Source organism: Accipiter gentilis, chromosome 2, assembly GCF_929443795.1.
Source record: "Accipiter gentilis chromosome 2, bAccGen1.1, whole genome shotgun sequence".
In the NCBI taxonomy this organism is placed as follows: Eukaryota; Metazoa; Chordata; class Aves; order Accipitriformes; family Accipitridae; genus Astur; species Astur gentilis.
This window is the reverse complement of record NC_064881.1, coordinates 3,440,643-3,454,600: the sequence shown is the minus strand read 5'-3', so window position 1 is coordinate 3,454,600 and position 13,958 is coordinate 3,440,643. Positions and strand designations below refer to the sequence as shown.

The following is a 13,958-nucleotide window of genomic DNA, read 5'->3' as shown; positions in this document are numbered from 1 at the left end:
CCCCACGAACAGCTTGGCATCGAGCAGCAACCCCCACTGCTGCCCCTGCCCATGAGGGATGGAGCAGAGGAAACCTCTGGGGTAGCCCAGCGACCCACGAGGGCCAGCTGGTATCTGACATGGGAGGGCTCTGCCCTAACAGCATCCTTTGCTGCCTGCTCTCTGCTTAGCGTTTATGCTTCTGTGAGTCCCAAATGAAGCTGCCATGTTGAGGAGAAGACATGACTGTAAACGCCGTGGATTTTTTGTCTGTCTGAAACGATTCTGGTATTGCCTGTGTAAGAGCACTGTTCAACATCGATGTCCCAAATTTTATGAAGAGCTTGCAAGTATTTCCCTAGAAGGAGCACAGCATTTTTCTATCCAAACATGCTTTCTTATAGATAATGTATTCCCTACCAGGCAGGCACTCGGCGCTCTCAGAGCTGTCAGACACATGAGCAAGGCACTGGGAACTACCACACTGTCTTTCTCAAATTCTGATCTCAAACGTTTGCAACTTCTGTCATCCAGAAACGTCTGTCTTGTTTCTCACAGCTTATTTGCACAAAACACATTTCACTTCAGTATTCAGCAATACTCCTTCATGAGCTCTGTTCACATTCTCTGTATACAAATCTGTGTATGTGTATTTTAGTTTGGCGATGGAAGTTGCACAAGACAAATGAAAGCCTTGATATATGGTAGCTGCCAGATGCCTGGATGACATGATGAATGCTTCGGCCGAAGTCTGTACTCTGCACACTTTTTGCATGGCTGGTAGTTTTGAACTTGGAGGTTAGCTTGCGTGTTATTCACAAGTGTTTTCAAGCAGCTGCTTTCTCATAGGAAAGCTGTATATATAGTTTCATAAATATGGAAGGAGGGAGGATGCCTGAAATGGTTGGAAAGACTGGCAAGATGAAATATTGTTGAAAATAAATCCTACTTTGGCATTCTACCAGTAAAAGATGATCTAGCCTCGGATGCCTCTATCACCTGCTTAAGAAGGATAAAATCAGAATAAAATAGGTGAATAAAATGAAAGATATATAATAGGTTCTCTTCAGCTGTCGTTACTGTGTACCCCTGATAAATCTACTTCACAGAGAGCAGACAGAAGACTGGTACCTTTAACAGACTTTCGGTAGGTCAGCACTAAGTTCTCAACCACATAACAAATGCAAAGAAGTCAATGACTCTGTGCTGCCTGTCTACCTTAATGCATACCATAGGTGACCAGATACGTAGCTATAAACTGTCAGTAACCTAATTCATATGATTATGGCTGAAGATGCATACATATGGGAAATCCTGATAGAGCAAAGGCTTAAAATGGTGATGGAAAATGGGAGTGATTCCTTATTTATAATGAAAAAAAACCCAACAAAAAAAAAAGGAAAAGGAAGACTAAAAGAAGATGTTTCTGTTGTTAGAAAGTTACTAACATTCAAGAATCTTAAACTGAAAGCTTTTGAATTTCACGAAGCAAATAATCTCAAAACTGCTTCTTTGAATTAAAGTACATGGAAGGGTGCCAGTTTATTTTATATGGTTAACACACTGGAATAATTCTCAATTAATACAGTGTGTCATTGTTACAAAACTGGTTTATTGGAGTCTCAGCCAAATATAGCATTAAATGCATAGAGCACAGGGTTTAAATATGAATATATAGCACCACTGTGATCCTCTGCTCCCTGAGACTTTTGGGTACAAGGTCAGCAGCTGATAAAAAAGAAGTCTGGAGCTGCTTAATTTCCAACTGCAGAAGCAGCTTAAAGAATAGGGTGATGGCACCGAAGGACGCTGGCTGTAGCAGAGTACTCCTGACCTTGATGCTCCTTGTGAAAGACAGAATGGGGAAGCAAGACACTGAATGCGCTATATCATCATGCAGGGCTTTTGTTAGACTAAATGGCCAGGGCAGCAAGCAGTTCTAATTTTAAAATCACATTGGAGGACTAATATTTAATAACGCAGCCTGGCTGTGCTCGACACTAGTGCAGTACCTGGCAAATGCAGGCTGACGGTCAGCCCGCTGTAAGAGCACTGCAGACTTTTGCGACATGCTTTTTTTATTAGTGGTGTAGAGATGTCAATTTATTTTGACATAATTAAACCAATGCACTGAAATTGTACTTACGTACCCAAGTCAATTTCCATGTGTATCCCTTGGGCACGGATAGATGGATATTGCAGGGATGTTATTACACAAGGGTCACTCAAAGTCAAGATGCTACTGATCTGGGCTTTTCTTCTTTTGCTGCAAGTTTTGGCAGTGCACAGCAGCCAGCTAACACACTCCTGCGTTTCTGTGCTACCAACAAAAGCAGGACTGCAGGGCCAGCCTCACGCCTGTTGCTGAGTGAGTTTTTTTCCTTCTGCACGAAAGGAGTTTGTTCCTGCTGGCAAGGATGCAGGGAGGCCAGGGAGGCACTGACAAGTCTGGGTGTACGCCGGTCGACATGAGACTCTAGCAAAGAAATTACTGCTCTGTCTGGTAGATAAAGTTCCTATTCTAGAGAGGTTTAAGAATCTGCAAGAATTCCTGTTTTAGCAGTATCAGCCAGGAAGACATCTGTTAACCGTGACATGATGTTTCCCTCCTCCCCCTGGCCTTCAGCATGAAATTTTGCTACCTCTTACTGTTTATATTGTGGCAGAGATTGTAGACTCTCCTACAAAGATGACACAAAGTGAAATAATTTCTCCAGGGTAGACCAGGATTTAAATATGACTAATACAGTTAACAGGAGCTGTAGAATTTGTGTTGGGTAAGTATTGAAGCTGCTTTTTCAGAATAGTCCCCTGACAGGCTGTTTGTGGGTATTACTTTTAGAAATGCAACAGGGAAGTGTGTACCCTTTCAAGCCAGGAACTCCACTACAAAAAAAAAAAGACCAAACCAAAAGCACTTCTCCTTCCCCACAGCTATCTTCAAGGAGGAAGCTCAGCTGCTCCTTGAAAACAGCTGAAGACTTGCAGTTAAAAATCCTCTGCAAGTCAGGACTAATTCAACCCAGTAAAATTACAAGACTATAAAGTCAATGTCAGTGATAATAAACTCGGGCTCCACAAAAATGGAGGGAACGGCATGCCGAGTGTTAACTGCATGTATTTCAGAATAAAATCCAAGCCACGCCACACATTTTGTCCGTCTCATGCCTCGGGATAAAGCCCGCACTGTTTACTGATGCAGCATTCACACAGACCTCAACACAGTTTTACCAGTGGAGAAATCCTGGCCTGCAAAGCACGAGCCCGGCTCCCAGGAGTAATACCGGTCGGTGCATGCAGCTCTATCCCGCAGCCGGTGCTGCAGCCCAGCATCCAGCCTCGCTCATCCACACCGCCACGTGTTCACGTTCCTCTCGCACACCTTCCCCCCATTGATTGCTCTGACATCCATAAGGAACCGGGGAGGGGAAATATCTACAAGCTTGCAGCTGCCAAGCATCAATGCTAAATGCTGGCCAAGTAACGAAACTTTAATTACAAGCTGCAGCTCTCCACACACAACAGAATGTTTGGCGCTGACATCAGAGCCACTCTCAGCTGCTCCGGCACTTGTGTGAGGCAGTAATTACAGCTATATTCTGCTCAGGACCAGAGACTCTGTATAGCAGCTCTATAGTTCCGCGGTCATTTGGCAGAGATCTGTCACTACCACGACGGCTGTGCACGGTCAGGAAAAAACCACAGGTTTCTCACTGGCCTCAGACTGCAATTTCCTTTAATTGCAGCATACGCCGATTTTTATATTTGGGGAAGAAAATGACTTGAAATTACAGCCTATTATGCTCCTGTTCACGCTGATGTGAACTGCAGGGATGGGGAAAGCCAGCTGAGTCAGGAAAGTCTAATATGGATGCAAGTAAAGTCTCCCACATAGCCAATATGGCCCTATATTCACCAGTTCAATGCACAAGCCCTTCTCACCCGCAGCCCAAGTTGCAAAATCCTATTTAACCTGCAAGGTCCCAGGACATTCTGGCACTGCCTCTTCTCCCTTCTCTCGGCTGAAGGAAGCACCAGCCCCTGTGAAATCTCTCAGCCGAGCACTGAAGAACAACCACCCACTCTTCGGTTTCTTGCAAAGCTGCGTAGCTCCTGCATGGCATCACAGCTATGCTGCTTCAACCAGGGGCAGGCGAAATCCTTGAACAAGAGAGCTCTTAGCACGTGCCTGCGATTCTCACCAACAAAAGAAACACAGCACTTAATGTCCTTCAGCCCCTTCTTAGATTAGTGTCTGCCTTCAGAGAGGGAGATGGGAGTGCTGCAGACCCTCAGGCAGTGCTGATGAAGTGATGGCTGGAAGGCAAATTCAGGCAAAAAAACCCAAAATGTCAAATAGGACAAGTTCCCAGACATGGCAGTAATTAACTGCTAGAGAAAATGAAAAAGCAGGGAGACCCCTGTCAGTGCAGATACAGTCTAGACAATGACATTGATTTTAACAATTGCCCTTGAAGTACATTTTTCACCTTTAAAGTATCTAGTCATACCTCTGGCACAGTGGAAATCCCTAGTCAGCTCCTTTTTGCAAAAAGGGACCAAACACAGACCTCAAAATGCTGTGGCTAACCAGCATATGGAGAAGGGCATCAAACACCCACTCCTGGGCAGAGACCTCCCCTGCAGGACACTATCCTGGCTGCCCTATTTTGACTCACCCAACCATCTCTACACCAAGTTGAAAAAAGGATCAAAGATCTCAGGTGACTGTAGAGGACTAGAGATTGCCTGGCACACATTCGCAGCCTGAGGAAGGTTAGAAACACAAGCATGACTGCTAAAGCTATGTTCACTTTGGATGCTGGTTAACAATGTCTTTCTCTTTGAGGGAAGACAGTTTCCTGTCCTTGACAATAACCGTATCAAAACCTAACAAATGTTTTTCCACCCAGATGTAGCTGCCATAAAAGGTTGATGCTTTGTGGGTTGGCAGCCAAAAAATAACTTGCCAACCCTAAAAGTAAAACTGGCTGAAAGTAAGCAGAGGACATACTGGACTTCCCATTTGAAAATTTAGCACAAACACAGCCTCAGAGCTCAATTAAGCCTTTTTGTGCAACAGGCAGAACACTCCCATCAGCAAGGAGATAAGCTTCAACCTACATGAAACACTTAAAATCCATTTATTTTTAAGAAGGAGCACCCAAAAGCCCTATTAACAAATAAAGACCAGGGTCAGGGCAGAAGACATTCTACAAAGACTGTATCTTTACATACATTAGCAGTTTCTTAAATAATATCTTCTGTTCCAAGTTAAGTGAGGTGATGGATGACACTTTAGACCTCAGTGTTTCAAATCCTATCCTATTTGTATATAGGTAAGAGTACTAGTTCACCACTTTGGGAAAAAAAAAAAACCCAGTTTTTCCGTGCTGCCTACTACTACTTTGGATGCATAATTCAGACAGATACATGGTCACATGCATACAATGGCACTGCATCTTGCAACAGTCCTGCCAAAATAGCACACCAAAGTCTACAGACTTGGTGCAGCTGAAGAAAGGCTACAGAAGTCTCTCACCACAGAAAACACTGAATTAGAGCACAGACCAAGGAACAGGTATGTGTCTGTATTGTCACGGGTTTGGATATAGTGAAAAACACACAGGCTCTGCTCATAATTGCTGCAATTAAAGGAAGGACTATCCTACGGTGAAATAAATACCTGGGAAACAAAGGCTCTACTAGACACCAAAGTGCGTTCCAAGGAGTGAATGATAAGCATCAAAACACAATACAGCTTCATGACTTCAGAAAAACCCTAATGGGCATCCTCCTATTTTGTAGTAGATGCCAATTAGAGGAAGTATAAATTTTCCTCTGAATGTGAGAGAATGAATGCATTGTTTGAACAAGCCTTTCATCTAAAGCATTTACGAAATACAGCAGTAATAAAAGCGTTTACTTTTGTAATACCTCCACGAGTTTGCTTTTACATGTCCTAGTAAGTAACTGTCATTTAGAACAAAGCATTCCAAACATCTCTTATTAGTAGATTAAAAATAATAATAATCTTCTTAAAATATGGCCAAATGTAACCTCAACCTTCAAAATATTGTTACCAAAATTTATCTGTGCTACACCTAATTTTGCATATCACTTACCATGTATGAAGGAAATATTAAAACCCGCTTATGTTTGCCACATGGCCATTGTGGATCATCTAAAAGATTTGGGTCGTATTCAACAAAGTCTCCCAGGTCGCTACCTATAAAACAATGGCAAATATAAGAAAGGAATTCATTACATGAAGAAATTTCTGGACTTATCAGAAATGGCAAACGAGTTCATAGATAATGCAAAAGATGATCTTCATGCAAGATTTTTGAAAGAGTCGAAAGATTTCTCTAAATCTTGAAAACTCTTAAGTATTTCAATACTAATACAATTTGCAAAGATATGGAGGACCTACAGCTTATGAATTACTTGGTAAGTGTGAATTTAGAGCTGAGAGAACTGCAAAATTATATAAAGGTCCACAATGACTTTTAATCCCAGCAACAAGTTTTCATTTGTTTATGCAGATGTTTTGATTTGTTTCATTTAACGTGCCAAAATATCTTAAGCATACAGTGCTTTGGCTTATGTTTTGCGCCCAGTTTTGTAAACACAGCCCTTTCCAGCCTAATAAAGGTCACAAGTACTATTTACACCTTCAGCTTATGACTACCACGTTGCCACTGTAAATTTTCCATAGCAAAGGGAGGTAATGATGAGCCTGATGCAGGAGGAACAAACAATGCCAGTGACAGGAGGCAGGCTGAGTGCCATCGGGGGCTGTCAATACGACCAGCAGTCTTGTTTACTTAACTTTCCATCATTTGTAAGCCAGCTTTGCTAAGCAAACAGAGAATGAGCTCTTTTATCCACGAGACTATATTTTGCTTAATTTAAGCAAAAAAGGGGGCTAAAACATGACATATGTCCATCCTTCATAATAACTGCCTATCACCAGGCTATGCAAGTATATTAAAAGAAGCTTCTTGAGAAGTTACCTGCATCAATGCTCCCCTGGGTGCTGTTAGCTCTTGCCAAAGAAAGGCTACGATGGCTTGCATTGCGAAATTGGGAGAAGGATGAGGTGGAGTCTATCGTGTTTCTCCGAGTTCCCAGAGCATTGGTGGGAAATAGGAACTGTGTATATGAAACCGTCTAAAAAGAAACTCAGAACAGACAGACAGTTACTATCAGCCCAGCTCAGCTGCAGCGGGATGCCTTTGGTGCATCCCAACTGGAAGCGAGGGAAGCCAAATTAGCGGAGGATTTGCTGGATTTAATAGTTAGGCACAGATGAATAAACACCAGTCACCTACATCTGCTTCAGTGCAGTCCGTTTATTCTTGCAAAAAAAGCTTTTGCAAAGGCATTAATTCAACAAAACAAAACCACAAACACACACACAAAAGCTCTAATACATTGGATTTACAAAATCCTACTCAAGGGTCAGATTTAAAAATATGTCAGTTTGGTCGGGTTTTTTTCAGTGGGCCTCATCTGTAGCAGATTTCAGCTGCTTCTTTACTGAAACAGCATCATCTACACCGGTCCCTTCAGCACAGAGCTGCCAGAGGCAAATCACTTGAACATTGCTAAACTTAAGCACTTTGGTATTTTTTCCTTTAGAATTTTGTCTGGCAGAGTCTTATTGGTGTTGTAAGTAAGCTCCAGTTTACAGCAATGGTTGTGGGAGATCATTTACTGCCTCCCAACATGGACTAAGTGTGAATGAATAACTTGTGACAAAATTGTTTTTAGAGCTTACTGATTCTCTGCTTGTACCCTTGGCCAGGAATAGGCTATGCCTTGCTTCTCATAGGTTTATTTTCCAAAAATAACTTAATACTGAAGAAAAAAAAATGAGTCTCAGACTCTAGACTGGTTTACGAGGAGGTCAGAACAGCTATCAAATAAAACATATGAGCTTTCATTTATTTATAAGCAGACAGATTGTTCTTAGGAATTTACAGCCTGTGGTCTGGCCTGACACCTGGTTAGGTGAGCACACTATGTGTAGCAGCATTGACCTAGGGCCTTTAATCCATACATGACAGCAGACTGGGTAAACTGAACTATAAGAAGTAAATCAGGCCTTCAGGAAAAATGTTTTAATTTATGATTAAAATTGTCTCTCCTCTCTATATTTGTTTAAAACAGATCACTTTCCCTAAAGATTCATAATTGCTTATACTATTCAAGTGAATGCACTCTTGGATTTTGAAATACTCATCAGATTTGTACTACTGTCTTCCTGCTCTTTGGAAAAACATACTGTTAAGCAAAATCTATTTCATTAAATAAAACAGAGAGCAAATGGAATTACAGCTTACAACTCTCACCAGAAATTGTTTTCAAGCCCCTGACAATACACTCTGCAGTGATACCTGCTGCTAGAGCCAGGGGAAGGCTGTGCGATTCAGTAAGGCTTTACAGAGTCAGATATTGCCAGAGGCAAATTTCTTCAAGGAGACAGAGTTGTTTGCATTGACAGCTTGGGCAGTCCTCCTGAACTTCTGCTCAGCTTATCTACAGTTTGTACATACTGTGCTTTAACTACTGTTTTACACTGCATGTTATAATTTATGTTTATATTTGTGTCGGTTATTAGTTAAGCTTTTTTTTCCCTTATTACATAAAATCTAAGGGAGTAGGAACTGAAGCATCCCCACCTTCCCATCTGCTCCGAGCTCCACACCTTCAAGACCAATTATCTCTTTCAGACACACTCCAGTAGAATGGCACTGGCGTCCACCATCCAGCTTCATATCCCTGGGAAACAGAAACCAGAGCAGAAACAGCTCTTCATACACACGCCTTGTTCACCTTCCACCACATAATGCTGAAATAAGGTAGCAGCATTAATCCAAACATGCCAATGCAAAGCACAGACCAGACAACTTTTCCTACAGGCAGCACTTGTGCTCTCTAAAATATCTTACAGAGGAAACCCTCACTTTATTCCAGGTTGCACCTCATACCCCACCTATGCGGCAGAGCAAGGCTCCCCATCATCGGGTGCCTCTGACAGAACCTGGCACTGGGAAGGAACTGGAAGTCATGTACACTTCAGGTAAGATCCAACAATCATCTAGCTGGAACGCTTGACTGCCATATCCAGCAGACAGATGCTCCCAGAGTACATACCCACGTTGGACAGAGGTAACTGCCTGTGAAAGCCTTCAGAAGGGATTCCTGCTCCTCCGAGCCCAGAAGAGTGTCCAAAGCCCAGTGACCCTCCTCCTGGAGGCCTGCAGGAGAAATCCAGCTCTCCATCGCCTCGGGATGGAAACCTGGGAATCTACTTTAGAAGGACCGACCCATTCAGCATCTAGCACTTGGAGGTAAATGAGATGCCTGAGACAACCAGGCTGTACCCCATGCTTTAGCCTCATGATCAAAATGTGAGTGAAAGTAAAAAAGACTATGAGCAAATCTGTGCTCTGCAAATGACAGCTGTATACGACTCCAAACTATTTATCTCACAATATTCTCCTGGCTGACTTCCGCTGAGGTCCAAGTACGTGCTTAAAAATCTGTGTGGGAGAGATGCTGACGCTGAGGCAGGGAGAAACCGTGCAGGCTCTTCACCCGATTGCAGGGCTGGGCTGTCTCCTACTGTGTCTCTGCACACCCTGTTTCCTTGTCTTCCCTTTCCAACCTGTCACTCATTTTATTTCTCTGAAACACGGCAAACAGTGAGTTTCCAATAAATCATGTACCTTACTGCTGGAAAAATCCAACATGTCTATCTGCTGGAAAACATACTTCTGTGACAAAGGAAAAGACTGTATCAAGTCTCTAATCCCAATAAAGTCCTCTTAGTTTCTTGACTGGGGTTCACTTAGCACAGTGTCACATTATCTTTTTTGTTTCCTGATATCATGTTACTGGGGGGCTGGACAAATAATTATGTAAAAATAACTCTCTGTCAGAGGCACGGGATTAGCCTCTCTGCTCTTGCACAGAACTTTGCTTAAAGGAACTATTACTCCTAGAGATAAATGCCAAATAGTAACCATTTCAGCAGGTCTTATCTATGAAACAAATACACAACCTGAGGTAGCCCCCAAACCCAGAAATGAAAACAAATATCTGAATTACCTGAAATAGTATCAGAACAGTTTAGTTTCCTTCCACTCAAAACCTTACAGACATAGAGTAAGAAATAACACCGTTATGACTTTGAAAACAAGTCACAAAGAAATTTCTCCATGCAATTAACAGACAAGGATAGATAACTCTGTAATTCATCAAATGAGAATCTTCTACCCTTTGAAGAGTCAGCACAGCAGCTTTAAAAAAAAAAGAGCAGCTCTAGGGACTGAAAAGAAATCAGCGCTCTGGGAACAGTGTCAGCTGGCACGTGCAAGCAGACACAGGAACGATTCCTGGACATTAGCTGAAGATCGATGGACATTAATGCCTCCATTTTCCCATCTTTCTGATGTTTCTAAAGAAGACTGTACCTTCAGGACCCTGTGAACAACACTATAGCCATTCTCCCTCATCCTAGGTGTTTTGCAAGGGCTACTTAGGGTCTTCCCCTCCTGTCCATACACCCTGTATTTCTAGGTAGTATATGATCGCTTGTGTTGTAAAACACAGTAATAAAGTATTACTGTTTGGAGAGAAACCTGTCCATAAAACAGAGAATTAAACTCCCTCTCTGAGGAAAATCAGTACTAAACAATGCGCAGTTTCTTATCAGCATATACATGGAAAGGCTCATCCTAGCTTATACACATCCTCCTCTCACTGGTAAAAGATCTTGGAGAACACCTAATAAGAAATTCCTAGGCAACTTTACTGTACTGTTTTTGAGTTCCCTACCACTACGATCAACAGCAAGCTAGTCAAGTTGCTGCAGGACAAGCCTTGATTTTTTTCCCCTCCCTCCTATTACTGACAAAAAGCTCAAGAATGCCTCAGCAAAGCTCTTGCTGGAAGAGCAAGCCCAAGGGCTACCACCCTGCTGCTGGGGTAGCCCCAGCACAGCGGCTTCCTCCCCACACCCTCAAAATCCCACAAGCAGCTAGGAAAGACCTGGGGGATGCCCCCACTTTGCCCTCTCCAAAGGGGTGAGCCGTGCCTGGGGAAGAGTCAGGATGGTCGTTTGGATATAGCTGCCACACCAGTGCTATCAACCACCACCACCAAGTTCTTCAGGACACATGCCCTCGCGTGGCACCACAGTCAATGGGCCCCACAGGGCAGAGGCATATGGAGGACAGGCACTTCATATTAAAAAAAAATAAAAATAATCAAGCTTTCACTGTGTTTACATTATTTAGATTACCAATGGGACTGAGGAACTGCACAAACCAATATCCAGTAGTAAAAGGTGCTTACAAAATGCGGGGTAGGAAAGATGGTCCTTGCCAAAGAGGCTTTTAAGTGAAGAAAACTTTCTTCCTCTTCTTCCTCACTTTTGATTTTTCTGTTTTATTTTCCAAAACAATGTTTTCAAGGGATTCGAGCAGACACCATAAAGCAAAAATAAATCACGGGAACTTAATTTTACTACCTTCGCTTTATTTGAGCAGGATAAACTTGAGTAAATGAGAAGATCAGGGATGACATTTCCTTAGGAGGCAAAAAACTAGATCCCATTTTCTGACAAAGTTCAGGGAGTTGCCCTGATTTACATCAATGTCAAGCTCTAGATATTCTATTCGTGCATACCATTTCCAGAAAGCTGAGCAGCATTAAAAACTACATTCAAAACTAAGCATATTGTTTTAGTTATCCAGGACTGCAGAAAAAACCAAAAGTTTCTCCACCTAACAGAGTTCACAGATTTTCTTGGAACAGTACCAAGTGACTTGGGATCCCAAATTTGTTGTTGGACAGTGAAAAGTTTTACTAAGCATGTAGATAAGAATCAAAACAGGAAATCTCACCCGTGTCTTTTATTAGTCAGGCCAGGACTAACAGAATATAAATTGGATGCTATTACTTTTGAAAGTATAACATTTCTTCAATGAATCAAATCTTATGCTTTGATGTGATCTACAAAGCCCCATGCAAGACTCCTGCTGGGTAGTTGCTCTTTAAATGACAGCAACAGTTGAACACTTTAACCTGTGAATAATTTAGGAGTCCATTAAATATTAAATAGATTTCTAGATACATGAAAAAGTCTTCTGCTTATTGGAAAAGGAATCTGATAATTGTTATTTAGAGATGTAAGACTTTTGTGTCTATATTTTATGCTTAGTGACTCCTGACTGTTAAGATTTATTCTAAAAGCGAAGGCAGTTCATGAGACATCAAGAAAAGATACTGTTGTTACCCATCACTGTAAATAATTTCTACTTATCATCTCTGTTGATAGAGTCAAGGACAATGACAGCTTTGGAAAAGACATGCTGCCAGCCAGTCCAGCAGCAGATCTCCTGCTGCCTGAGACTGCCTGCTTTAATTGATCCAGAACTTCCAGATCCTAATTGTCATTAGTGTTGCTAGAACAACAACTCCAGAGGCAATTTACAGGGAGAGGAGGTGGAAAAGCTCCTGGAAAGAAGGCTCTAAAGGGCCAGTATCCTTTCTCTCTCCTCAAACATATTCAGATGTCGGCACGTGAGCTCTTGTCCCGAAGTTTCGCCCAACACAGAGTAAAAGATCAGAATTCAAACCTATTAGCTTTTGGAAATTCATTGGTGAATTTCAATCTAAGGGAACAGGACAACTCAAAAATGAGCAACAGTGCCTCTATAAAACTCATACATGACATCATTAGTTTTGAAATGTCCTGTTGTGGGACACCCACCTACCCACCCGCCCCCCAGATTTATGGATCTTTCTGTAAAGCTAATATGCACTTGGTTTTGGTTTTTTGTTCAATTTGGGAGAAGCAGGGAAAATGGGCAATGGTAAAGAAAAGCAGGGATATTTCAGTTTCCCTATTATCAGCTAAAACCAGCTAGTTATTCTTCCCCAGGCCTACGGAATGATAAATGCTCAGGAAAAACACTTGAGATTGATGACTTAATCAAAATTGCCACATGTACAAAAATCTGTTGGGGAAGAATAGCAAGGAACTTGGTAACAAATCTGAAGGACGTAACAGAGTATTCCGCCTTGCTGCGTGCTTATTGCTACTATCTTTAATGCAATTTCGATGCTCTCATTTCTCCTGCAAATATGCCCATTTTCCACACTCACTGCAATGCTTGTTACCTGACCCGCCAAATAACTGATAGCAGGGGTGTGGCATGTGAGACAACCTCACCTAAATGCTGCTTTTTGTCTCATTTTGCATATGACTTTCTTACCCAGTTTAAACATTGAAGACAAACAAAGATTTCAGAGTTTAGGTAACGAAGGCCATTGGGAATGCCTGGCCTACGGACACATCGATTGTTGTGGCTACATGTTATTTGGGGTGATGGTGTTGAAAACCTCTTGCTCTCACCATCATTGAACTCAGTGTTCTGGCCAGCACCTAGTTAAATGCAAAGTTAAATTCAGCAGTGATTTATCTTCAGAAACTGGATGAAGCTGGTCTGTAGCATTTCTGAGAAGGACACAAATTCTTTTTATTTAACGACTTGCTGCTTTACTTTAGAAGAATGGTCCGTTTCCTGGGCTTCAATCCATTTGATTACTCATATTGCATTATTTCCCTTAACTGGAGGCAAGTTTAGTCAGATGAATACCTATATTCTTGTCGAGACAGCAATATTCAGCAGCTATGCCTGCTGCAGGTAAGTTTCTAACCACTTAATGAATTCAATGCCATGAAGAATAAAAGATGAGGTGAACTGGGGCCGGTTTTGTAAGGACATGCACTTTCTGATGTTCTGGATTTTCTGTCCTGTAGCTCATCGCCTCCAGCCCCAGTGGCAGGCAGTCACTGCAAGCCCAGCAGCTGAGAGTCAAATGTAAGACTAGCCATGTTGCAGCGCCACATCTGTGCGACACTGCCAGCTCTCCTCCTCCTCCCCCGGGTCCTCTAGATT

The 13,958-nt window shown here is 42.2% G+C and overlaps 2 protein-coding genes across 5 annotated transcripts in view; one reads left to right on the top strand and one right to left on the bottom strand.

Moving 5' to 3' along the window:
• Positions 1-11,647, top strand: part of TMEM241 (transmembrane protein 241) — a 93,172-nt gene extending 81,525 nt beyond the window's left edge. For both annotated transcript variants that reach the window (XM_049829379.1, XM_049829370.1), the window contains exon 14: positions 8,962-11,647. In XM_049829379.1, coding sequence (XP_049685336.1) covers positions 8,962-9,102 — 141 coding nt within the window. In that variant the 3' untranslated portion in view covers positions 9,103-11,647. The remainder of the gene's footprint in view (positions 1-8,961) is intronic.
• The window catches only part of CABLES1 (Cdk5 and Abl enzyme substrate 1), a 76,108-nt gene that overhangs the window by 10,107 nt on the left and 52,043 nt on the right, over positions 1-13,958 (bottom strand). For all 3 annotated transcript variants that reach the window (XM_049829294.1, XM_049829283.1, XM_049829300.1), the window contains 3 exons: positions 8,667-8,766; positions 6,996-7,152; positions 6,105-6,208 (listed from right to left, as the gene is read on the bottom strand). In XM_049829294.1, coding sequence (XP_049685251.1) covers positions 6,105-6,208; positions 6,996-7,152; positions 8,667-8,766 — 361 coding nt within the window. The remainder of the gene's footprint in view (positions 1-6,104; positions 6,209-6,995; positions 7,153-8,666; positions 8,767-13,958) is intronic.